Source organism: Fusarium verticillioides, chromosome 7 (genome assembly GCF_000149555.1).
Source record: "Fusarium verticillioides 7600 chromosome 7, whole genome shotgun sequence".
Classification (NCBI taxonomy): domain Eukaryota; kingdom Fungi; phylum Ascomycota; class Sordariomycetes; order Hypocreales; family Nectriaceae; genus Fusarium; species Fusarium verticillioides.
The window spans coordinates 335,382-357,968 of NC_031681.1; the positions used below are offsets into that span (position 1 = coordinate 335,382).

The 22,587-nt window shown below is 50.9% G+C and overlaps 12 protein-coding genes across 39 annotated transcripts; 7 read left to right on the plus strand and 5 right to left on the minus strand.

Moving 5' to 3' along the window:
* The first annotated feature begins 485 nt into the window (after positions 1-485).
* FVEG_06617 (hypothetical protein) lies at positions 486-1,107 on the plus strand. Its single transcript, XM_018895000.1, has one exon. The coding sequence runs from the start codon at positions 508-510 to the stop codon at positions 940-942; it is 435 nt and encodes a 144-aa protein (XP_018752182.1). The 5' UTR covers positions 486-507; the 3' UTR covers positions 943-1,107.
* A 33-nt stretch (positions 1,108-1,140) lies between these two features.
* On the minus strand, positions 1,141-2,199 carry FVEG_06618 (hypothetical protein; the record flags this gene model as incomplete). Its single annotated transcript, XM_018895001.1, has 3 exons — positions 1,141-1,475; positions 1,519-1,958; positions 2,003-2,199. 3 exons carry the CDS (start codon positions 2,197-2,199, stop codon positions 1,141-1,143), a joined length of 972 nt encoding a protein of 323 aa, XP_018752183.1.
* A 325-nt stretch (positions 2,200-2,524) lies between these two features.
* On the plus strand, positions 2,525-4,256 carry FVEG_06619 (hypothetical protein). Its single transcript, XM_018895002.1, has 2 exons — positions 2,525-3,905; positions 3,956-4,256. The coding sequence occupies exons 1-2, from the start codon at positions 2,559-2,561 to the stop codon at positions 4,130-4,132; spliced, it is 1,524 nt and encodes a 507-aa protein (XP_018752184.1). The 5' UTR covers positions 2,525-2,558; the 3' UTR covers positions 4,133-4,256.
* Positions 4,257-4,519: 263 nt separating this feature from the next.
* FVEG_15902 (hypothetical protein) lies at positions 4,520-6,589 on the minus strand (the record flags this gene model as incomplete). The annotated part of the gene is made up of 6 exons (XM_018905131.1): positions 4,520-5,216; positions 5,259-5,417; positions 5,461-5,602; positions 5,647-6,275; positions 6,318-6,394; positions 6,440-6,589. 6 exons carry the CDS (start codon positions 6,587-6,589, stop codon positions 4,520-4,522), a joined length of 1,854 nt encoding a protein of 617 aa, XP_018752185.1.
* Positions 6,590-6,738: 149 nt separating this feature from the next.
* On the minus strand, positions 6,739-7,633 carry FVEG_06622 (hypothetical protein). Its single transcript, XM_018895003.1, has one exon. It carries the CDS (start codon positions 7,504-7,506, stop codon positions 6,814-6,816), a length of 693 nt encoding a protein of 230 aa, XP_018752186.1. The 5' UTR covers positions 7,507-7,633; the 3' UTR covers positions 6,739-6,813.
* Positions 7,634-8,269: 636 nt separating this feature from the next.
* On the plus strand, positions 8,270-11,570 carry FVEG_15903 (hypothetical protein; the record flags this gene model as incomplete). The annotated part of the gene is made up of 15 exons (XM_018905132.1): positions 8,270-8,453; positions 8,496-8,816; positions 8,859-8,911; positions 8,953-9,407; positions 9,459-9,696; positions 9,738-9,937; positions 9,979-10,005; positions 10,054-10,426; positions 10,468-10,540; positions 10,581-10,639; positions 10,682-10,691; positions 10,733-10,936; positions 10,978-11,083; positions 11,139-11,230; positions 11,272-11,570. 15 exons carry the CDS (start codon positions 8,270-8,272, stop codon positions 11,568-11,570), a joined length of 2,694 nt encoding a protein of 897 aa, XP_018752187.1.
* A 159-nt stretch (positions 11,571-11,729) lies between these two features.
* On the plus strand, positions 11,730-13,253 carry FVEG_06625 (hypothetical protein; the record flags this gene model as incomplete). Its single annotated transcript, XM_018895004.1, has 4 exons — positions 11,730-11,908; positions 11,950-12,261; positions 12,302-12,600; positions 12,646-13,253. 4 exons carry the CDS (start codon positions 11,730-11,732, stop codon positions 13,251-13,253), a joined length of 1,398 nt encoding a protein of 465 aa, XP_018752188.1.
* Positions 13,254-13,355: 102 nt separating this feature from the next.
* FVEG_06626 (signal recognition particle protein) lies at positions 13,356-19,940 on the minus strand. 26 transcript variants are annotated; one of them, XM_018895023.1, is made up of 9 exons: positions 19,773-19,870; positions 19,112-19,651; positions 18,540-19,053; positions 18,409-18,480; positions 18,246-18,352; positions 16,399-18,180; positions 14,194-16,351; positions 13,827-14,141; positions 13,397-13,772 (listed from the first exon to the last, which is right to left on the minus strand). In XM_018895023.1, the coding sequence occupies exons 6-7, from the start codon at positions 16,474-16,476 to the stop codon at positions 14,864-14,866; spliced, it is 1,566 nt and encodes a 521-aa protein (XP_018752214.1). In that variant the 5' UTR covers positions 16,477-18,180; positions 18,246-18,352; positions 18,409-18,480; positions 18,540-19,053; positions 19,112-19,651; positions 19,773-19,870; the 3' UTR covers positions 13,397-13,772; positions 13,827-14,141; positions 14,194-14,863. The 26 variants fall into 26 exon arrangements, with proteins under 26 accessions (XP_018752191.1, XP_018752193.1, XP_018752200.1 ...); XM_018895012.1 differs by having other exon boundaries at positions 13,395-13,772; positions 16,399-18,480; positions 19,112-19,940; XM_018895010.1 differs by having other exon boundaries at positions 13,395-13,772; positions 16,399-18,352; positions 18,409-19,053; positions 19,112-19,940.
* FVEG_06627 (hypothetical protein) lies at positions 16,543-17,684 on the plus strand. Of its 2 annotated transcripts, XM_018895032.1 has the most exons (2): positions 16,543-17,177; positions 17,227-17,684. In XM_018895032.1, the coding sequence occupies exons 1-2, from the start codon at positions 16,735-16,737 to the stop codon at positions 17,363-17,365; spliced, it is 582 nt and encodes a 193-aa protein (XP_018752216.1). In that variant the 5' UTR covers positions 16,543-16,734; the 3' UTR covers positions 17,366-17,684. The 2 variants fall into 2 exon arrangements, with proteins under 2 accessions (XP_018752216.1, XP_018752215.1); XM_018895031.1 differs by having other exon boundaries at positions 16,543-17,605.
* FVEG_15904 (hypothetical protein) lies at positions 17,938-19,614 on the plus strand (the record flags this gene model as incomplete). The annotated part of the gene is made up of 4 exons (XM_018905133.1): positions 17,938-18,196; positions 18,239-18,469; positions 18,510-19,174; positions 19,216-19,614. The coding sequence occupies 4 exons, from the start codon at positions 17,938-17,940 to the stop codon at positions 19,612-19,614; spliced, it is 1,554 nt and encodes a 517-aa protein (XP_018752217.1).
* A 32-nt stretch (positions 19,941-19,972) lies between the features above and the next one.
* FVEG_06629 (alcohol dehydrogenase (NADP+)) lies at positions 19,973-21,138 on the plus strand. Its single transcript, XM_018895033.1, has one exon. It carries the CDS (start codon positions 19,978-19,980, stop codon positions 21,058-21,060), a length of 1,083 nt encoding a protein of 360 aa, XP_018752218.1. The 5' UTR covers positions 19,973-19,977; the 3' UTR covers positions 21,061-21,138.
* On the minus strand, positions 20,323-22,459 carry FVEG_06630 (hypothetical protein). 2 transcript variants are annotated; one of them, XM_018895034.1, is made up of 3 exons: positions 22,122-22,459; positions 21,024-22,075; positions 20,323-20,974 (listed from the first exon to the last, which is right to left on the minus strand). In XM_018895034.1, the coding sequence occupies exons 1-2, from the start codon at positions 22,194-22,196 to the stop codon at positions 21,470-21,472; spliced, it is 681 nt and encodes a 226-aa protein (XP_018752219.1). In that variant the 5' UTR covers positions 22,197-22,459; the 3' UTR covers positions 20,323-20,974; positions 21,024-21,469. The 2 variants fall into 2 exon arrangements, with proteins under 2 accessions (XP_018752219.1, XP_018752220.1); XM_018895035.1 differs by lacking the exon at positions 20,323-20,974 and having other exon boundaries at positions 20,991-22,075.
* Between the last annotated feature and the right edge of the window lie 128 nt (positions 22,460-22,587).

The following is a 22,587-nucleotide window of genomic DNA, read 5'->3' on the forward strand; positions in this document are numbered from 1 at the left end:
AGCCCTCCGCTAGGAGCCCCCGGAGGGACCCACGCCATCATAACTTACAGAAAAAGAAATCAGTGAACTAAACACCAACAGAATGTCGTGATGGTTGAGCTTGAAGTGACCATTTCATGCCTCTGGTGATGTAGAAAACCGCCACGTTTGTTTGGGAGATGTGGGCCTTTCAATCAAGCTCGCTGCTGCTTGTGCGACCGAAACTTGCACTGTCGAAACGCCGCATGATCCTGGGCATGTCACAGTTTGCGAAAATGGTCGAATGAATGAGATCTGGTCAGACTTCTTCTCAGCAAACATCATTGGGTACCGATATAATCACTTGATTTGCTGCTTTTGTGATAAACTCTTTGGGTTGAAGCCAACTGCCGATATACTTTCTGTAACTCACATAACCTTCAGTCTCAAAAGCTTCTTGACCGATGACTCATTTCTCTCATATAAACACCTTCCCTCCCTTCTACACTATCCAAATCTCACCATCAAATCTCACCATCAAATCTCAAAATGTCCGACCAAACAAACACCACCGAATCCAGCACTCGACCTCAAAACGGTCGCGTTGCCAGTTCGAGGCCATTGCCTCCTGACGGCTACGTGTCGGACTGGTATCCGTGCTCAAACCATGCAATCAACAGCCCTTGGAACGATCGACAGAATACTCTCCAGCGACGAATCATCGAAGCACTTGGCGACATCAGATGGTTCACCATCGATGTGTGGCGCATCGCACAAGCTGAGTCCTACGAAGCCATGGATCTCCAAGACCGTTCATCTCGTCCAGTCACTATACTCGTCTCAGTCAGGCCGGGCTCCACGACAGTTGAGCAGGGGGAGGCAGCGGTCCTCAGATGCAGGCAGGTTCTTGATGAGTTCGATTTCTCCGATGTGGAAGTTGACATCACTGAGGCCATGGGGTGGGGATCTTTGGCTGAGCGTTAGCCCAAATCCTTCCGATTCCCATGTCCTGGTCATCGCTCGTTAACGATGTTGAGGTATGGCATGGGATGGGGCTTCTTGCTCTTGCGGTGGCCGTTGGAAAGAAGCCTCCTTTTCTATGTCTGGATGTCACGTCTTCGTTGACACGGAAATAAATGCAATTGCACAATTGGGCCCTGAGCGGCTATCTGTGATCGTCAACTACTGTACATGTTTCTTCACCTCTCGATCAACCCCAAGCCACAACATATCCGGCCGACTGTAGTGCCCACAGACATCCACAAAACTCTTGCATCGTAGAATCTCATCCAGATCAAGCGTGGCATACAGAATTCCCTCGTCACATTGAGGTATATCCTCGGTGATAATCCTCCCATCAGGCCCAAAGATTGCAGAGCTGCCTCCTCCCGGGGTGCTCATGACAGCTCCCCCTTCTGTGTCCATGAGACTAATCCCTTGTTCGCTAATGACGGATGTCGCATGGAGCACAAAAGCTTGCGACTCGATTGCGTATGTTTGGGATAATGCGCGGGCGCCTGCTCATTAGCAATTGTGTGAGAAGATGTGAATGTGACTTACCTTCTCTTGACATGGACCACAATTCCTTCTCGTCCTTGTATGGATGCAATGGCGGCCATGCAGCGACATGGATCTGCTCGCGGTGGCTGTAGAGATAATACTTGAGTAGGGGCTGAATATGTTCCCAGCAAGAGAGTGCTCCTACACGGCCGACTTTTGTATCGGCAACGCTTGTGAGTGCATCACCAGAGGCATCACCAAAGATTGTTCTCTCCATGTGTGTAGCTTTGATCTTGCGTCGAACGGCGAGTAGTTTGCCGTCGGAGTCGATGATGGCCTGTGAGATGTAGAGTGTGTTGTGGAAGTTCTCCGAGAACCCAAGGACGACGGTTATATCGTTGTCGGCCGCGCATTGCTGAATCCTTGCCATTTCTGGGCCATCGGCGCGCATGCAGTTTTTGATGTACCGGCTCGTGAGGTGTGTATCAACTGGTCGAGCCCTTTAACGTTAGCCTTATGAACGTCTATTGGCGTCTAGACTTACCAGATCCAAGCAGGATATCCTGTGACCCAGCACTCGGGGAATGCCAGGAGCTCAGCGCCTCCTTTGGCGGCTTCAATGATCAAAGCACAGGTCTTGTCGACTGAACCCTGCAAGTCAAGCCATTTGGGTTCAGCTTGTGTGACTGCGACTCTGACTTGATGTCGAGTATGCTCAGAGGCGATCCCCAGGTTTGTCATTGTTGGAGAGTCTTGTGTTGATGAGTCTGAATTGGGGCTGGCCTTGAAACCATATAAGACAGGTATAAGACATGGGCAAATACCTTCAGCCAATCACCTCTGTATCATCGGCGGAATCTTGACATCCGCCGCTAAAACTCCCTTATCGGCTCCCCCGCTAAGTCCATCTCCACCTCCCCGTGATCCAAGTGTTATCAGCGGCGGCTCTTTCGCATCCGCCGCTAACGAGTGGAGCTGCCATGATAGCCAGATACTGTCGAGGCTTCCGGTACTCGGGAGTGTTCCGTGACTGTAGCTAGACATACTGACATAAATATGACCACAATGAACATATCCTGCAAATCACCATATTCACCACAATGGCTTTCGGCGTCCTTGAAATTAATGCTTCTGAGCAGCCTGCTGGGACTGTCTTCCTTGAAGACTCCCAAGATGGCATGCACACAATCTTGGTGCCGTCACCCTCCAATTTTCCCCATGACCCTCTCAACATGTCGCGAATCCGAAGGGAGCTGTACTTCTTGACCCTCCTCTTTGGTGCCTGCGTGACTGGCGCGCTTGGTCCTGTCCTCGTCCCAGCTTTCGGCATTGTGTCGCAGACCTTTCAAACACCTCTCTCCAAAGTGGCCCTCCTCAACGGATCGCTCATTCTTGGTCTGGGCGTGAGCTCTTATTTCTCGGCAATCATTTCAGATCTCTGGGGTCGTAGAATCATTTTCGTCTTGACTTCAATCTTGCTGGTGGTCTCCAACATCTGGGCGGCTGTCTCGCAAGGATACGAGTCATTTCTGGCAGCCCGCGTCTTCCAGGGACTCGCCATGGGACCATGCTTTTCCCTGGCTGGTACGTCTTGCGTTAACGACGTCTTCTTTCTTCACCAGAGAGGTCGAAGGGTCGGTCTGTGGAACTTTGCTGTCATTGTGTCTGTCAACATCGCCCCGGTCATCAGCGGCTATCTCATTGTCGACATGGGCTGGCGATGGGCCTTTTGGTTCCTTGCTGTCGCTTTCGCCGTGGGATTGATCATGGTGGTCTTTTTCCTCCCCGAGACCAAATGGGACAGGGATGAGGTAACATCGAGTGTTGTTGGAAATGAAAAGACTGAAAAACTTGCCCTGGATGTCGTGGACCCGGTCGAGGCACCAGTGATCGCTCCATGGAAGAAGATCTGCGGAGTCCAGCATCTCCAATTCGCCAGCGCAAAAGAACTACTGCCCAGTCTCGTCAGCCCTATCCTCATGCTTCGACACCCTGTTGTCGTATGGGGGTGCATCATGTGGTCAATCACCTTTACCTGGGTCATTGTTCTGGGCACTGTAGCTGACCAAATCTTCGGCGCTCCACCATACAACCTCGACGCGACTCAGGTCGGACTCGTCATTGGCATCGCTCCTCTCGTTGGGTCTGCTCTGGGAACATTGCTCTCTGGTTGGATGTCTGATCTTGCCGCTCACTACATGTCCGCATTCAACGGAGGTCTGTACGAGCCTGAATTCCGACTCGTCGTCATTGTGCCCCCTGTAATCACCATGGCTGTCGGCGCTTTTGGCCTCGGCGATGCAATTGAACATTCGAGATCCACAATGGTCTGTTGCGTCTTTCTCGCTCTCATCAACTTTGGTGTAGGCGCAGGCTGTACAGGTATCGTCACGTATACCAATGATGTCTGTATGGATCGTGCAGGAAGCGCTTTTGGACTCGCAATGGTATGTCTTCATCTACTTCAAGGTTTCAAGGTCAGCGCTGACTTTCCCAGCTTATCAAGAGCTCCTTCGCATTCGGCCTCACCTTTATGCTCAACGATTATTATGCCACCAAAGGGCCGATGGTCTTTTTCAGTACCTGGGGAGGTTTGACATTGGGTATCTGTCTGACCACCGTTCCGCTGTATGTCTTTGGAAAGCGGATTCGAAGCTGGATGGGCTTGTGGTGATATGGAAGAGGCAGACGGCCTTGGGACCTCTTGTAACGAAAGGCTTGGGCGACTTGAAAATCTCATAGTACTTTTGTACCAGACTTGGGTAATTTGTTGTTCCCTCCGGGGCGCTCCTAGCGGAGGGCTCTTCCTCCGCTGCGCTCGTATGGAATGGTTCGTAGGTAGTTATCTGAATGAATATGTTTGCTCTAGTGCTTCCGCGAAAACCAGAAACCAACTTGGTCTGTTTATCTCATCCTCTTCATCAATCAACGCGAGCGGAGCGAGAACAGGCCCTCCGCCAGGAGCCCCCGGAGGGATATCCATCACGGTGCGATAGACAACAGTGCGGAACGAATTGGTCCGGGATGCATGCCATGAGCAATCTTGAGCGAATATACTACTCTAGTCGCTTTCGTGAAATACCCATTCTCCGGTGGGCGTTGATAGATCAATAGTATCCAAATTGAGAGGCTCTTCGAGATTGGCAAACAACATCCCCCAATCTAGATCACTGTTGTCGGTCTGGGGAGTCTCCTGTGTCGGTGCGACGAGAGGAACACTGTGCCTCATGGGCAACGCCGAAACAACCTTCCATCTGTTGGCCAGCTCTCTGAGAAGCAACAGACCTCGTCTCGCCCTTGTCCATCTTCCCATACTTGTCCAATGCGTCGACGCAGACTCGGAAACGGTGTACCAGAGTTGGCTGCGAATGGTCGAGTTGGTGGATGTCGCGTTCAGCAGCAGGCTCACAGCGGCTGTGAGGACACAGTGTATCGCAAAGAACGGGGCGTTCTCGATCTTGGCTTCTTTGTCGTATTGGCGGATCAATCTGACGAGGGCGTGAGCGGAGGTCATGTTTGTTCGGATGGATAATTGGTGGGCGGGACTGTCTTTTGGTTCTCTGAGATATGGTCGATGGATGAGCAGCAACGACATGTTGTAGACCATGTGAAGGAGGATGACTTGGGGGTTCATGTTGTTCTTTCGAAGTTCAAGATCGCGGCCCATCTGGCGGAAGAAGTTCATATGGTGATCTCTGGCTTCCGAGAGAAGTTGATGTCGTTCGAAATGCTCAAGCTCTCCAAACTCGAAGGAGTATCTGTAGAGTTAGCTGGAAACTCAGACTCTGCAGGTCACTCACATTCTATCCATGTATCGGTCGTGAATGAACCACATCTGGCAGTGAGCATCAAAGACGGTGTCCTCTGTCGTGGGGTTGCTGCATGCTTTGAGGTATGGTGTCGCTCGGGCTCTCCGCCAGGGAATCATGCAATTGCGTCCAAGCATCGACGTGGAGATTCTGCGATGTAAGTATTCGGTCTTGACTTGCTTCCGAGACTTACCTGTCCATCAAAAAGACCGACCAAAACGTCTGTACACGTACGCTCTTGTCGATGTCTGAAGGCGGCCCGACCGGTATCTGCATGACATTCTCGAAAGAGCTCACGTGCAGCCCGAGGTGAACGATAAGACTCGCCGCCATAGCTGGGTTTTTAGCTTGGTCCAGCTTGCATCAGACGGATACGTACAATTATACAGCCAGGCATTGTTCTCGTTCTCCAGTGCCAACTCGCGCCAAGTCAATATCGCTAGAGCCTGTATTGTCAGGACGTTGGGGATTGTACGGCAACACGTCATCACAATAGCCTCAGCTCGGTCCGCATACACTTGGCCATGTGAATCGGCGAAAAGACTCGCTGCTGCCAGGACTGACGCTTGCAACAGCTCGCCGTCAAGACTCTCTGGCGCTTTGAGCGTCTCAATCACTTGAGGAGACACAAAATGGTGGACGGAATTGATGTGCTGTCGGAACAGGTCGAGTAACACTTGAACGCTCTCTTCTGCTTCAGTAGTGGTGGACTGAGTCTCGATGCCATGGCCACTGACGGGGAAACAGAAGCTGCCGGATGGACCAACAAAGGATGTCTCTCCACTGCCGTGAAGGTTCATCCGCCACATCATTGAGCTCACATCATTGATGGCAGAGCTTTGGCTGTCATCTGGGACCGTCGAAGTACCAAAGTCTTCATCGAGGGTGCTTGGTGCGAAATTCGGGAGATTTGTATATCCGCATGCAGCCTCAAGCTTCCGTACGTAGTCTTTGAGGGAAAGGACCTGATCTTCAAGGTTGGCTACAAGCTCGGAGTCTTTCTGCTTCCTTGTCAAGTTAGCAGCGAACAAGACCGATCAAATGGCATACCTCTTGGGTCTTTCGAGGACGTAGACGCAGTCAATGTTGTTCTTAAAACATGGCGAGCACGGGGAGCTTCCATCGCACTGGGACTGTCAGCGCTATCAGCAACGCAGTCCTCGACGACTGACCTTGCGCTTCCTTCTCCGACATGTCTCACAAGCTTTGGCGACTCTGGGCCGAGATTCCGCTAGATCATCCTGGGGATATGTCGGTCGCGTCACAAAGGCGCCATTAATCTCCCCATCAGCCGTGCAAGGAAATCCCAGGTTTGGGTCCATGAGAATTGTTGGTGACGGATGAAGGTGCGATATGGAGGGGTCAATTGCCAATTAACTGATGACTCAGCCGGGTACTTCCCGAAGCGCTGCGACAACAGAAAGCAAGTGAGATAACGGTCATGAGGAAGGTGAGAGACGGCGATCATGAGCGGGCTTCAATGGGATGACTGTCACATATTCGAGGCTATACGAGATAGTGACAGTTGTCGTCTATTGTGTCTTGTCTAAAAGTACTTCTGAGTTTGGGCAAAATGCATGCCTGCAGCAAAGTGAAACAGTTTGGCCGCAACGACTGTACGCTCTCGCTTGGAGTACTCAACCAAACGCTCATACAACTCAGACAAAGGAATAATCTCCCGCTGAATGTGCTCCCCATCATCAAGTCGTTGCTCCGGCTCTTCATCATTCTCGCCCAATTGAACCTCCACCATTGCCAGCTGCATGTTGGCGTTTGTCATTCCGGGATCAGCAGCCTGCGCGGGACTGACACTCAAAACCTTGCAGTCATACCCAGTCTCCTCCTTGAATTCTCGAACCGCCGCTTCTTCGGCAGTCTCTTCAGCGTCGATGAGTCCAGCGGGCCACTCGATTGTGTAGGCATCAAGAGGGGGTCGGTATTGGATGACGAGTAGAGTGGAAGCCGGCTTTGATGGGTGAAGAAGAATATTTCCCATGGCGACAGCATCGACACCAGATTTTCCCCTTGTTTTTCGTGTTGCGACCTCCCATGTTCGTGCCTTTCCGACTTGATCGACGTACTCAATCTTCTTGAGGGTTATCCACTTTGCCTCATCGACCGAGAGGTCAGAGAGTTTGGTGATGACGGGTTCTTGGGTTTTCTGAGACATGGTGAATGGCCGGGTAAGGGAGAGACGAAAGCGCGATCTGAAGCACTGGCGGAGAGGGTGGCGGAGCATGTGGTTGAGCGTTGAATGAGGTACTGAGGATGAGTGAACACAGTGAGCGGGGAATGGGTTCACAGTGTGGTACCGTACATGTACTGTGTGTCGTCACTCCCAGCTCAACCATCACGACATTCTGTTGGTGTTTTAGTTCACTGATGTGTCTGAGTGTCAAGCTTCTCATCTATTGAGACAATCTCATAGTATTGTGGTAGACATATCTGTAGCACCCTGTCTTGTGCAGTCGTTTCGCGGTCCGCGCTGTGATTTTGAGCCGGTCTAGGGTATTTTTAATAATGAATCCCATCAAAGCCGCTGGGCGCATGAGCCAGGTCAATGATATGTCCTTTAAATGTATGGACGTCATTTATTATTTATTATTTACTAAAATCGGTTTATTTAATGTGGTTTCATCACAACACACCTAAATCCATAACAACTTGTTAATTTGTGATGATATCGTTGTACTTATGTCTAGACTGTAGTTGCCCAGTGCTGATCAATTCTCTCATTTGACTGAGTCATGAGCATGACCCTCAAGCGCCATGTCCTGATCAATAATCTGCAGCAATCTCAGCTGATAGAAATAGAACAAAGTGAACGCCTTGATTGGCAGAGGCCAAAGGTGGTCGCATCTAGCCGCCGGCTTGAATTGACAAGGGTGAACCAACAACACCATGGATTCTCAGACACACATAAAACCGCAGACAATAATGAACCCCCGAATCAAATGTACAACAAAATATCTCATTTCATCGTTTGCAATCTGATTCTCAAAATGCCCTCAATTGATGCTGATACGCCCCTTCCCTCAACTGAGGGTATCGCGGAAACCAACTCCAGTCCACCTTCCAACAGACACCGCACTCCTTCCGTCTCTCTTACCCCTCCTGGCGGGACCAGGGAAGAGTCTCATGGGCTCACATCTGCCATCAGCAACATTCGTCTCTCCGACATAAATGGTAATCTCGAAATGATCATCGAGACTCTGCTAACATGTTCAGGACACGCATCTCTCTCCCCAGAACCAAGGCGTTCCAGGAATGGCACACCACGAAGACGGCGTTCAAGCACTGGTGCTGTTCAACAGCATGATGTTGCCGACGAAGAACTCCCCGATGATGCATTCCACTCCCCCGAATTCCAAGGGGCCTTTCGAGATGCAAAGCAGCTTATGTCCAACATTCAGTCCGTGCTGGGAAGCTCAAATGTCCACGAAGGGTCCGAGTCAACCATGCGAAAACTTCACGAAGAGGCTGGTAAGCTCGCTGCGTTTGAGTACCCAGCAACTCGTACCGTTGGATTCGTCGGAGATTCTGGCGTTGGTAAGTCATCATTAGATGTAATTGCGCCGCTGACAGTAGTAGGCAAAAGTAGTCTGCTCAATTCACTACTCGATACGAAAGGGCTTGCAAGGACTGTAAGTAACTGCCCAAGTTTCGGACCACGCTGACTTCCCAGAGCAACAATGGAGAAGCCTGCACATGCGTTGTGACAGAGTACCATTATCACAATCGCGACACGCTTGACATCCGAGTCAATCTGTTCTCGATGGAGGAACTCCAAGATCAACTCGGTAGACTGCTTCAGGTTTATCGCACGTTTGAACTTCATCAGGATGAGATTACTGATGCCGCTGAGCGTCAAGACATGGAGGCAAATGCCAAAGTGGCCAAGGATACGTTTCAAGCCATGTTTCGTGGCCGACTGGTTGATGAGGCATTCCTGATTCGTGAGAATTATGAGGATGTCCTCAATCGGCTAACTAGTTGGGCAGCTGATGCCCGGCCTTCACCCTTGATGACTCTTCATACCGGCCTCTCGACGCAAGCTTGTTCCAACACATTGATGGAGCTCTCTTCTGAACCGGCATCAAGAGATTCTCCAGCGACGTGGCCCTACATTCGAAGCATCAAGTAAGTAAATCCCTGGATACATCCCCAGAACTGAATCAACTAATAAGAAAGGGTCTTTTTGAATGCGCATATCCTCAGCCGAGGCTTGATTCTTGTAGATCTTCCCGGCCTTCGCGATCTCAACTCTGCTCGAAGAATCATCACCGAACGCTATCTCCTGGAGTGCAACGAGATCTTTGCAATCTGCAACATTGGTCGTGCGGCTACTGACGAGGGTGTTCATCAAGTTTTTGACTTGGCGGACCGTGCTCGTCTATCGAATGTCGGCATTGTCTGTACTAGATCTGATGTAAGTGGCAGGAGGAATTTGTGAACTCGCTGACCTTTTAGGACATCGACCCCGAAGAGTCAATTCGAGATTGGCCAGGCAGAAGGGCAAGGCGCATTGAGCAGTTACTGGAGCATATTGAAGCGACCACAAAGGAAATCGAGGAACTACAGGAAGATATTGACGACTACGAGGCGAGCGATCTATCGGAACAGGAAAGACAGGAACTTGCGGAATGCCGGGGAGATCAACGACAAGCAAGGTATGTTTCCGACTGCTGGCAGTAACCGCTAACAATTTCAGCATACGCAAACAGAACTACGAGTTTGAGTAAGTAGAAAACATCAAACTGACTAGCATACCGACTAACATCCGCAGACTCAAACAATATCTGATCACAACCCGTAATCAGATCATCACCGACTCACTCAACACCACCTACGCCGGCCGCGTGACACCCTCCAGAGTCTTTTGCGTGAGCAACACAATCTACTGGCAAAACAGAACTGCCAAAAAGTCAGAGGCCAAACGACATCTCGACCTCAGTGGCATCCTGCAAGTCCGAAAACATTGCATCTCGATTGTCGCAAACAGCCAACGACGCATCGCTACACAATACATGAAAGACCAGATCCCTGCGTTGCTTGCAGACATTGAGCTATGGGTCCAATCCGGAGCCCGCACTGCGAGTGAAGAACGTCGTGAGGCACTCTGCCAAACTCTCGATAGTGTTGAGCGTCGTCTGAGGAAGGTATGAGATTGGTAAAGTTATGTTCTGACTGACTTTTGTAGGACTTTGCATCGCGCGCTTTTAGTCGTCTAGCAAGAGGATACAACGAAGACTTTGCAGAATACATTTGGAACAGTGAGTACCTCGGTTCGGTTGGAACTGCGCTGACCTTTAGATCGACATATTTCTTCATGGAGCCGGTCAGCCAAAGGCGCAAGCCAGGATTGGGCAGGGGTACGTTCTCACGATATTGTCTGACCAAGCTAACACATTCAGTGGCATCACAGTAAGTTGGCAATATCACAGAGGTTCAGAACTGACGGACAGGTTCTTATTCCGCATTCTGTCGGAACTTTGGGGACTATTGCACTCCTGCGATCGGATCACGAAATTGGAACGAGGAGGCTATGGATGATATGGTTACTGATCTTGAAGGGCCTTGGGAGGACATGTGTGGCACTATACAGGAGAGGCAGTCGAGTATGCTTCAGAATGCGGACGAATTCGCAGACATGGCTATTGAGAGACTTGGTAAGTCGTATACCACAGACCGGGCCTGCTGACATGAGTAGAGGAGCATGATTCCGTCAATTCCTTGACTCAAGCTCTTGAAAACCGTCAGAGTATATTCCTGGCTGCTATTGAAAAGGTCAATGACGACTTTGACAACAGCCTCAGGTGAGTTGTCCATTCATCAACGTTGCGGTCAGGAGCATCATCGCTAACAACCCAGGATCCTCCGCGTCGAGTCGCTTTCCGCCCTTCGAAGTTCACTCTTCGGAAAAGCGATGGAACCATTCTACAACAAATGCAATGCCGAATTCGGTACGTTCACACATCGCCTACGGACACAGCTAACCCTCCAGGCCGTGGAAGTGATGCCCGTCGCAAGGCAATCATCAGAGGAGCATTGAGCGACGAAGACTTGTTCCAAAAACTCATGATAAGTCTCAAAGATAGTTTCAAGGCCAATTCAGAGGCCACTCAGGAGAAGATACAGGAAGCGATTGTGGAGTATCTGCGCGTTGTTGAGCAACGGTTTGACCTCGTGCGGAGTGAGAACGTCGCTCGAGAAAGCGAGCAGGATCCAGACTTTCGACTTCGCGTTGAGCAAGTCGCGCGAGCTGGAAGGGAGACTATGCAGAGGGTTCATCAAGTTATCTGACTTTGATCTTCATGTCCAATTGACTTTGTTATCCAGATTGCCTATTCAGGAAGCGGGGCTGGTTGTAAGAAGGCGTTGCATCACAAACCACCTTCTGAGAACATCAGATGAAACATTTCGTCGAGAATTGTGTCTCCTAAACTTCTGTATCATCCCAAAATGTCTTCCCTCACGATGCTTCGACGTGGTCTGCCACTCCGTCATGTCTCGTTCCGTCGTTACATCTCGACTCGAGACATGACGGCTGCAGATCTAAAGAGACTCAAGGTTGATCAATCCCGATTGATGGAGACTCTTCACGACACTTGTAAATGGGGAATCGGATTCAGATGGGGAGAGTAAGTCTCGCGGCTCTCGTCAGATCAAGCTAACAGACTAGAAACCCGACCGACACAGGAATGTCACGACTGGCACTTTCGGATTCAGACAAAACAGTGCGCGACTGGTTTGTTGAAACTACAAAGTCACTTGGATGTAAAGTGACCGTTGATTCAATTGGAAACATCTTTGCAATTCGACCTGGCCGTAGAGATGGTCCTCCCACAGTTGCTGGAAGTCACTTGGATACCCAACCCACCGGCGGTCGCTACGATGGTATCCTCGGCATCCAAGCAGGAATTGAGATGCTCAAGATTCTTCAAGACCACGATGTCGAGACAGAGTATCCTGTTGGTGTGGTCAACTGGACAAAGTAAGTCTCCCCCCCAGAGTCGACAATTCTGACCATTCAGTGAGGAGGGCGCACGATTCCCAATCAGCATGATGGCTTCTGGTGTCTGGGCTGCAGCGATCTCGGAAGAGCGCGCGCACAATTTGAAGGAGGTATCCGGTGATGCAACAGTCAAATCTGAACTGGAGAGAATTGGCTATCTCGGTGACACACCCGCAAGCTACAAGGCCATGCCAATCGGGGCGCATTTCGAACTTCACATCGAACAGGGACCTATCCTCGAGAGGGCTGGGAAGAAGATTGGTGTCGTACAAGGTGTCCAAGCTTACAAGTGGTTCACCATCGACATCACCGGACGAGGTATGTCATATCTAAGGCACTCAGATTAACATGCTAACCGTTTAGATGCCCACACTGGGTCAACTCCATTCTCCGACCGAGCCGATGCCCTGCTACTCGCTGCAAGGTTGATCACTCACTCTCATCGACTGGCAACAAAGCACAAGGCCCTTGCATCTACTGGCATTCTGAACCTCACTCCCGGCAGCACCAACACCATCCCCGGTCACGTCAGCTTCACTCTTGACATCCGCTCTCCATCCGATGAGACAGTCGAGAAGCTTGAAGAAGAGCTGCGTCGCGACTTCGACCTGCTGGCTCAAGGAACAGACGTGGATGGATTACTAGCTGGATCAACTCCTGCTCTGCCGCTGTCTCTCAAATGGCGAACCGACACAATCTCAACTGCCACAAAGTTCCACCCAGATTGCATCCAAGCAGTCAGAATCTCCGCCGAGTCTATTCTTGGAAAAGATGCAGCTGTCGACATCTCTAGCGGCGCTGGTCACGACAGTGTCTACACAAACAAGCATTGTCCTACGACCATGATCTTCATCCCGTGCAAAGGAGGAGTCAGCCATAACCCGGAAGAGCACTCGTCTCCCGAAGAGTGTGCAATTGGAGCAGAGGTCCTGTGTCAGGCAGTTGTCCGATATGATCAAAAGAGGGTATGACTGTCTCATGATTAAATATCCCTCCGGGGGCTCCTAGCGGAGGGCTCTCCCTCGCTCCGCTCGTTTGTTAATCAAGACAGGGTTTGTCTCAGGTTCATCACAATCTTCGAGTTTATGCCAGTTCACATATAAACGCATTTAGTGCCACCAAATGAACATGTATTGGACTTCTCCCTGCCAGTGTCCCGACTATACTGTCTATCACCCCGCCAGTGATCAGAGGGGCAATCGCGCTCTCAACATCGGCCAATGCTTGCTTCAAAGCTCGGTTCTCTTCTTGCAGTTTCTCCTTCTCCTCAGAGTCTTTGGCCCTGCAGGCTTTCGTGATCCTTGTATGCCTCTCAGCATCCTCAAGGAGCTCCTCCTAGAACCTTCTGATCATGAGCTTCAACCTCTCGTTTTCCCACTTTTGCCTCATTTTCATTTCATGACAATCGTCCAGGTCGCGTCTCTGTTGTAGGTTTTCTTTCTTTAGTACCTCAACCAGCTGGGCAAGCGTCTTCCCGTCCCCGGCCACCTCTATCTCAACTGTTAGAACGCTTGGTATGGCAAGGGGCACGCTCGTTAACTTACTGCAGGAGGATTTGAACACGCCCCGGGAAAGGGTACGGCCATGGAGGTTATGAAGGTTGGAAGAAGTAAGTTCACGAAGAAGCTGAAGAGCTTTTCCATGGGTAGGTAGTTTCATGAGCTACCCTCTGATTCACTGCCACCGGAAAAGTCATCACAGCAGTGCTCTAATGCTACAGCTGCATTAACATCAATGCCGTGCAAACACCCAAGTACCTGGCGCCAGAATTATTGCAGACAAAGTCCTGGATATCATAGGCCCCCTTTCTTCCTTTTGAGCTATCCCACGGCAAAATACCGCACACTGATACTCCTAACCTTTACTGTATCAGTCACAATCTTGCACTCTATCGACAAGGGCTTCACCTACGGTTTAGCAGCACCAGTAGTGTCGTAATTGGCCATAAACTTGCATCCTGGTTTGTCAGAATAAGCCTCGGACTTGGTAAGGTCAGAAGCAGCTTGGTCATCGCAAGTTGAGCATCCTTTCTTGAGCATGACAGGTCTGTCGAACCGGGGTCAATGAGGAGGTCCCTAAATTCCTAGCCATGTCACAATCGATGAATGACTTACAATTCCGGAGGTGAGATCCGAGAGACTTTTCTGTACCGCTGGAAGCTCATTACGTTGTTTGACAGGCTGAGACTATGAGAGCAACTCAGCTTGATGATAAGAGCTTCGCTGCAGCTATGACAACGAACGTACGTTGTGCTTCAAGTTGGACACGGAGTGTCATGGTGTCTCGGCAGAGGTTGCTTCTTATGTACAATTCCCGCAGCCGATACATCACATCCTGCTGAGATCCCTATGATCAAATCCGAGCGAAGCGAGAACAGGCCCTCCGCCAGGAGCCCCCGGAGGGAAACATCATGTCGCGGTAGACAAGGTAGTGTGATCAGTAGCTCATCAGACTCATGAGACACATCGGAAAGTCAGGAGCTTTGCCCTGAGGTCAGGGTATCTTGAATTTTAAGATGCATATACTAGGTAGTCGACAGGGGCAAAAGTGACTGGCAATCGGTATTCCATTTAATGCGTGCTCACCTTCTACCTCTTCCTGCTGCAGGCGGCATCCCAGGCATGCCGCCGCCGCCCATACCCATCTGTCTCATCATGGCCTGCATATCCATACCACCGGGCATGCCGCCTCCTCCTCCGCCCAGCATCTTCATCAAGCTTCCCATGTCCGGCATACCGCCTGCACCGCCGGCACCACCCATGCTCTGTAACCTCTTTTGCATGGCTGCTAATTGCTGTGCCTTGTTTCCTCCGCCCATGGCCTGTTGGGCTCGCTGCATGTTCTTCATGTTTCCTCCCATCTTCTTTGCCATGCCTGCCATCATTCGTTGTTGAGTGAGGAGGTCCTCGACTTCGCGTACTGATGTGCCGGAACCGCGTGCGATTCGGGTCATTCGGGTGGGTTGTTCGATGAGGATCTTGCCGTCGGAGTCGAGTTCCTTTTCGGTCATTGAGTCGCAGATGTAGATCATTCGCTTGAGTTTGGCGCCGCCTTCTTCGTCGTCCATGCCCTGCATCATGTTGCTCATGCCGGGGATCATGCCGGCCATTTTCGAGAGGGGGCCCATCTTCATGATGTTGGAGAGCTGGTCGCGGAGGTCGCGCACGGTGAATATGCCCTCCTGGATGTGCTTGATGGTGTCTTTCTGGTTGAGGTTGAGGCTCTGGACGTGCTCCATCAATCCAGCCATGTCGCCCATGCCGAGGAGCTTTTGGACGAATTGTTGGGGGGCAAACTTTTCGAAATCGAGCATGTGTTCACCGGTACCGATAAAGACGATGGGGGTGTGTGTTGCGGCGACTGCAGAGATGGCACCACCACCGTGTGCGTGGCCGTCGGTTTTCGTGATGATGATGGCTCCGAAATCAGCTGCCTCCTTGAACGCCTTGGCTTGTGACTCTGCTTGTTGACCGATAGAAGCGTCGAGGACCATGATAGTCTCGTCGGGTTTGATGGCTTCTTGGATATCCACCATCTCCTGGAAGAGGGCAGACTCTTGTCGGTGGCGACCTGATGTATCGACGATGATGACCTCGAACCTCTCCTTCTTGAATTGGTCGACACCAGCCCTCGCAACCTCGGCGGGATCCGTTTCTGTGAGGGAACCGTAGTAGGGGATCTTGGCTTTTGTGGCGTTCTGCTTCAACTGATCGAAAGCACCAGCTCTGAAGGTATCGGCACAAACCAGACACGCCTTGAAACCTCTGGACTGGTAGTGTCGCGCGAGCTTTGTACATGTGGTCGTCTTTCCAGCACCCTGAAGACCAACAAACATGATGACATTGCTCTTTCCCTTCTTCGGTCGGAACGGTTCGGCGTGGGGATCGACGAGCTTGACGAGTTCATCGAAGACGGCTTTCTGGATGAGGCGTTTCTTGTTTACGGCGGGGGGGAGTTCTTTGAAGTTGACGGTGGACTTGATAGATTTCCGTAGTTGGCCGACGAGTCGTACATTGACGTCTGCTTCGAGGAGAGCGGCGCAAATCTCCTTGAGCATGCCATCGAAGGCCTAGACTGTTAGCGGGGCGGGGGAGACGGGGGGAATTGGGGGGGCACCTTTTCGTCGAGATTTTGCTCTCGGGTCAGGTTTGTGACCGCCGCGTTGATGCGACGGCCGAGATCTTGAAGAACCATGGTGATTTGATGCGACTTTGATGTCGCGGGGTATCCTGATGATGGAGTGTGGCACTGTGGCCACGAGAAGATGTGGAGGTGGGGTTTGTGGTTTTTCCGGTCCGGGACGCACTCGGTGCAGCCAACTCGAGCTAGAGGTGTCTTATCACGCAAATAATTACCTTTCGGGGCAGTTCTAGCCTGTGAATAGATACGGATGGCTATATAAGGTGGCCTATTGTATTGTAGGAATTGTAATCATTGTCAGAGACAAACAAAATGGGCCGTCATAATCTCCAGTACCCCAAAGACTCGACAAATACCATCAAACGGTACAAGGTCCACGGGGTTTATGACCTCGAGACTGTCCATAGTATCGTCAATACATGTCCGATCCTTCATATATCGTTCAATACACCCTCTCAGCCGTTTCCGGTTGTTCTGCCGATGATAGGACAGCTGGGGTCGTTTGACCGGCCGAGTTCAAGTCTGCGCGATCCTCTGGAACTATATCTTCATGGATATGTGTCGTCGAGGATCATGAACTTGGCTCAGACATCGACGGTCGATGGAGAAGAGATCCAGGGAATGCCCGTTTGTGTTGCTGCATCGCACGTTGATGGACTCGTCTTGACTCTGGCGACGTATTCGCACAACTACAACTATCGATCCGCTGTGATCTACGGCTACGCGACTACTGTCAAATCCGATGAAGAAAAGCTGTATGCGATGGAACTCATCAGCAACAGTGTTGTGGCTGATCGTTGGAAGCATACACGACAGCCTCCGTTGGCGTCGGAGATGCAGAGCACGAATATCCTCAAGGTCAAGATCACTTCGGCAAGTGCCAAGATCAGTGCGGGATCAACGACGGATGATAAGAGTGATTTGGAGAATGAGAGTTTGGTGAATTCGACGTGGACGGGTGTGTTGCCCGTGTATCAGACAATCGGGGAGCCGATTCCGGGTCCGTACAACAAGGTTGAAGTGTCTGAGCATATTGCAAGCTTTGCAAAGGATACGAATGACGAGAAGAAGCAGAGATCTTTGGATGCAGCCAAGGGTGAAAGGAGGGCGACTTGATCGATGATTGTTTGTATTTGATGCAATTGATGTTTGATGGATATCCCTCCGGGGGCTCCTGGCGGAGGGCCGTTTCTCGCTCCGCTCGTGCTTGATCACAGACATTTTTGGACCATACCTTAGTTTCAATTCAATGATTTGCACTCACACTGTTTGTCCCAAATACGACGGCCGACAACATCAGATGCTCAGGTTCTGCCTATGCTTATGTTGAATTGATCGTCGGTTGCTGACGTGGGTGATATCGCATTCGTCGTATTCCGTGTCGACAACCATGAACCCGAGCAATACGGACACCTAATGTAATGATCATTTCATCAACCACTCAACCCGAACATCCATGGAATATTTAAATGGCACCCTCAGTCATGGCGACTTCATTCCTGCCATGCGGCAATTATGAAACTTCTCGCATTGTCACGACTTTGGCTCCCAATCTACGTCGGTGCTGAAACTCCAACAGCTACCCTCGACTCAGGCCCAATCTTTGGTCTCACCACAACTCTCCCTGCTGCTTCGCCCGTGAACAAGTTTCTCGGCATTCCGTATGCCGCCAAACCAGAACGGTTCAGCCGTGCAACGAAGCCTGAACCATGGACAAGGTTGTTGAATGCGACCGTGTTTGGTCCTTCATGTAGACAACTATTTGTCCAAAGTGGTGAGTCTGTCTATAATTCATGGAATGAAGCTAACGATGTAGAACTCACACCAGAGATTGATCTTCTCAAAGGACTGTTCAATACAGCATCCCGTGAGAGTGAAGACTGTCTCTTCATCAATGCCTTCGCTCCAGCAGACCCTCACCCTTCAAGGGCTGTGCTATTGTTCATCAGTGGCGGCGGATGGCAGCAGGGTAACGGAGAAATTGACCTCAGCGGCTTCGCGGCGTATGAAGACATCGTCGTCTTTACCTTCAATTACAGAACAAATGGTAAGTCGGCTCTAGCTTGTGAGCATTGCTAACAAGACAGTCTTTGGGTTCCCAAACTCTCCAGACATACCAGTTTCAGAGATAAACCTCGGCATCCATGATCAGCAGCTCGCTCTCGAATGGGTTCAACGGAATGCTCGTGCCTTTGGGGGTGATCCAGACAAAGTCACCATCTGGGGTGAATCTGCAGGCGCCATGTCTGTAGATTTGCATGTTAACCGACACGCATCTCCATTCCGCGCCGCAATGATGTTTTCTGGCCAAATGTCTGTTGGATATCTCGGAGGCACTGCCAGGCATCATGATACTCCGTACTGGGATAATCTGACAACTGCAGTTGGCTGTCAAGGACCAGACCAGCTACAGTGTATGCGAGATGTACCAGCAGACAACCTCGTCAATGCCATGAGTACAGCTGGAAATGCGTTTCTGCCGATAACCGACAATGTGACAATTCTGAGTGGCAAAGCTGAAAGATGGAGGAGCGGAGATGTTGCGCGAGTGCCTGTGCTCATGGGAACGGTCGCCGAGGAAGGCAGAGGACTGATCAACAGAAACATCTCGCTCGAGACATTGTTCGGGGCCTATCTCTCTGAGCCACTGGTCAACAAAACCCAACAGACGCAAATTCTTGAGGCTTACCACCCCATCAAGACCGACTTTGACACTGCTGCAGCAATCTATACAGACTTTGTCTGGCAATGCGTAAGTTCACATGCTTCCGACTTCACAGCTAACACACCCAGCCCCAAGCCATCCTCGCCAACATTTCAGCCTCGGTCAATCCCACATGGCGATTCTACTTCAATGCCTCGGTCACAAGCCTTTTAGACGACAAATACTCCTGGCTAGGCAAATTTCACGGCTTGGACGTCCTCCTACTCTTCAGTTCACCAACCTTTGACGCAATGTCACCACAACTGTACACATTTGCGGAGTATCTTCGAGGATTTGTGGGGAAATTCGTCAGAAACCCGCAAGCTGGACCAGGCTGGCCCGTTGGATCGAGATATGTTGCGAACCTGGGAGATGTCGGACGGACCCAAACGTCAGGACCTTCAATCATCGAGCAAACGGCGTTGGATCAGAGATGCAGGCTGTACGAGTCGATTTATCCTCTCATCGAGGAGTATGTGTTAGTTTAATCGGAATTATCACGTAGGGCCCCGAATACTACTCAATCTCGTTGCAACGTCAGTTCGCCAATCTCGTCGACGTCATTGGATCCACGGTTTTAAGACGGCCACTTATCTCCAACTTTCGCTCATTGCATCTCGATCTGACTAGATTTCGAGAAGCTTACCCGATTGAGTGTAAATGGAGAACAAATGGTTCTGTCGATGCGATATCTCCGGAGCTTTTATCGCGGAGCGTCATAGACATTGAACTCAAGACGTCATTAGAAGTTGAGAACAGACAGCAGAGAAGAGAGGGATGAGAGGTTATAAATACTGTGAATTGTAGAGAACCTTGATAGACATCAATCACATTAATTATTCTCACCAATCATGGGCTACCCTGATACTTTTGAAGGCTTCTGCGTCGACAGCCCCAAGACATGGAACAAGTTCCAAAAACAAACCCTCACCCCCAAAACATGGGGTGATCGCGATATCGATGTCGAAATTGAAGCCTGCGGTGTCTGCGGTTCAGACGTCCACACCGTCACAGGCGGCTGGGGCGACTTTGAAGGTCCTCTCTGCGTCGGTCATGAAGTCGTCGGCAAAGCTGTTCGTGTCGGCGACAACGTCAAGGACATTAAAGTCGGAGACCGCGTTGGCGTCGGTGCCCAAGTCGCTTCGTGTTTAGAGTGCAAGCCCTGCAAGAACAAGAACGAGAATTACTGTCCTGATATGGTGGACACTTATAACTGCACTTATCCGGATGGAAGTGTTGCGCATGGTGGTTTTGCATCGCATATCCGTGCTCACGAGTACTTCACCTTCAAGATCCCTGACGCCCTCAAGTCTGAGCAGGTTGCACCTCTTCTGTGTGCGGGTATCACCACTTACTCGCCCCTTGTGAGAGCAAACGTCGGTCCTGGAAAGACTGTTGCCATCGTTGGTATCGGCGGTCTCGGACACATGGGTATCCAATGGGCAAAGGCACTCGGCGCTGAGGTCTACGCCATGACACACTCCCCCTCAAAGGTGGAGGATGCAAAGAAGCTCGGCGCAAAGGAAGTTATCCTCACAACGGATGAGAACTGGGCCGACAAGTACAAGTTCACGTTCGACTTTATCCTCAACTGCGCCGACATGACACACAAGTTCGATATGAACGCTTACATGTCCACGCTCAACATTGGAGGCGAGTTTCACAATTGTGGCATTCCTGATGAGCCGCTTCCTCAGGTGACTGCCGGTACATTTGCTGGAAACGCTGGCAAGATCACGGGAAGCCATCTTGGTAACCACCAGGAGATGGACGCTATGCTCAAGCTGGCCGCTGAGAAGAACATTGTTGCTTGGGTCGAGACGATTGATATCTCGGAGAAGGGATGTGCTGAGGCTGTTGAGCGTGTGAAGGAGAACAAGGTGCATTATAGATTTACCTTGACTGGGTTTGAGAAGGTTTTCAAGAAGGACTAAATAGTAATGTAATGACAGTAAAGTATTGCCTATTCTGAGTATTGACATGTTCCCATAAGGAGAGAAGTTAGTGAGAAGGGTTGTTCGTCTGTGAGATGAGTGCAATCAGGTGCAGGGACTTATCACTTTAGAACATGTTTAACTGATCTCATCGAACAGACCCTGGAGCTTAGGCTCGATTTACTTCAGAACCCTGTCTCTAAGCGACAAAATACTGAGTTTTCTTGCCTCACATAGTATCAACAACACCTAAATCTCAACTCCGGCATTCACGTATCCAATACACTATCAGTCCACTCGAGCGCAGCGAGGAAGAGCCCTCCGCTAGGAGCCCCCGGAGGGAAAAACAAGGTACAGTATGTCAACTTTGGACATTATCTCATCGCATTAACGTGGTATCATGATCTATTTAAGCGCCAATGGCCTTGAGGATGGCCTTTCCAACAGCATGGGCAGAAGCAGGGTTCTGTCCAGTGATAACCTGTCCATCGACAGCAAGCTTCTCAGCCCAGTCGTCAGCCTTGACGTACTTGCCACCAACACGCTTGATCTCATCCTCGAGGAGAACGGGCATGGCGCTGGTCAGCTTAACGGCCTCCTCCTCGGAATTGCTGAAACCGGTGGCCTCGCGGCCCTCGAGGAGAGGCTTGCCGTCGACCTTGACGTTGACAAAGACGATGGGGCCGTGGCACACTGCGGCGACGGGCTTGCCGGCCTTGTAGAACTCCTCGATGAGCTTGATGGAGGTCTCGTCGTTGACGAGGTCGAACATGGGGCCGTGGCCGCCGGGGTAGAAGATGGCGTCGAAGTCGGAGGCCTTGCCGAGGAAGTCCTTGAGGGGTGTGGTTTGTTGCCAGAGCTGCTTCTTCTCGTTGAGGAACTTTACGGACTCCTCGTCGCCCTTGAACATCTCGACGGAGGCTTGGTCGAGGGGTGCTTCGCCGCCGGCGGGAGATGCGACGGTGATCTCGACGCCGTTGTTGACGAGGTCATAGTAGGGGTGGGCAAGTTCGGGCTGGGGGTGGTTAGTTTGGGGTTTGGTGAGTGAGTAAGTGGCTTACCAGGTACCAGCCGGTAGGATGTCCATTGTTCATCTTGGACTGGCTGGTGAGAACGACGAGAACCTTGGGAGCCATTGTGAATGAATTGGGTATCTGTGGATGTGTGTTGGGATGGAAAATGAGTGAAAGGGTATAAGTTTGTTGAGATGGGTGTTGAGCGAAAGGTATGAGTCCGTGTTGATATGAGACGAGTTATGAGGTGAAATGCTATGATGAAACAAACTCTAATGGATGACGCACTCACCTTTATACCACATGCAGACACCTCACTTCTCCACGCATGGACCCTTGCAGTCGGACCAATTCTCTACCGTTTCGAGCACCTTGACAAACTCTTCCGTCCGGCTCTTGCTGCTACTGACGTCAGACTAACGGGCCTAGCCGTCCATTCTCGGCACTTAAGCCCGTGTAGCGCCGGCTTTTGTGTGGGGCGCGCCGGGGTCTCGTACCCGGAGCGGCCGATTTG

Coding starts and splice junctions, on each gene's coding strand:
- FVEG_06617 (XM_018895000.1), top strand. CDS start 508: ATGTCCGACCAAACAAACACCACCGAATCCAGCACTCGACCTCAAAAC.
- FVEG_06619 (XM_018895002.1), top strand. CDS start 2,559: ATGGCTTTCGGCGTCCTTGAAATTAATGCTTCTGAGCAGCCTGCTGGG. Junction 3,906..3,955: donor GCGCTTTTGGACTCGCAATG/GTATGTCTTCAT, acceptor TGACTTTCCCAG/CTTATCAAGAGCTCCTTCGC.
- FVEG_06622 (XM_018895003.1), bottom strand. CDS start 7,506: ATGCTCCGCCACCCTCTCCGCCAGTGCTTCAGATCGCGCTTTCGTCTC.
- FVEG_06626 (XM_018895017.1), bottom strand. CDS start 16,476: ATGGTTCTTCAAGATCTCGGCCGTCGCATCAACGCGGCGGTCACAAAC. Junction 16,352..16,398: donor AGCAAAATCTCGACGAAAAG/GTGCCCCCCCAA, acceptor CTAACAGTCTAG/GCCTTCGATGGCATGCTCAA.
- FVEG_06627 (XM_018895031.1), top strand. CDS start 16,735: ATGGGCCGTCATAATCTCCAGTACCCCAAAGACTCGACAAATACCATC.
- FVEG_06629 (XM_018895033.1), top strand. CDS start 19,978: ATGGGCTACCCTGATACTTTTGAAGGCTTCTGCGTCGACAGCCCCAAG.
- FVEG_06630 (XM_018895034.1), bottom strand. CDS start 22,196: ATGGCTCCCAAGGTTCTCGTCGTTCTCACCAGCCAGTCCAAGATGAAC. Junction 22,076..22,121: donor ATCCTACCGGCTGGTACCTG/GTAAGCCACTTA, acceptor AACCACCCCCAG/CCCGAACTTGCCCACCCCTA.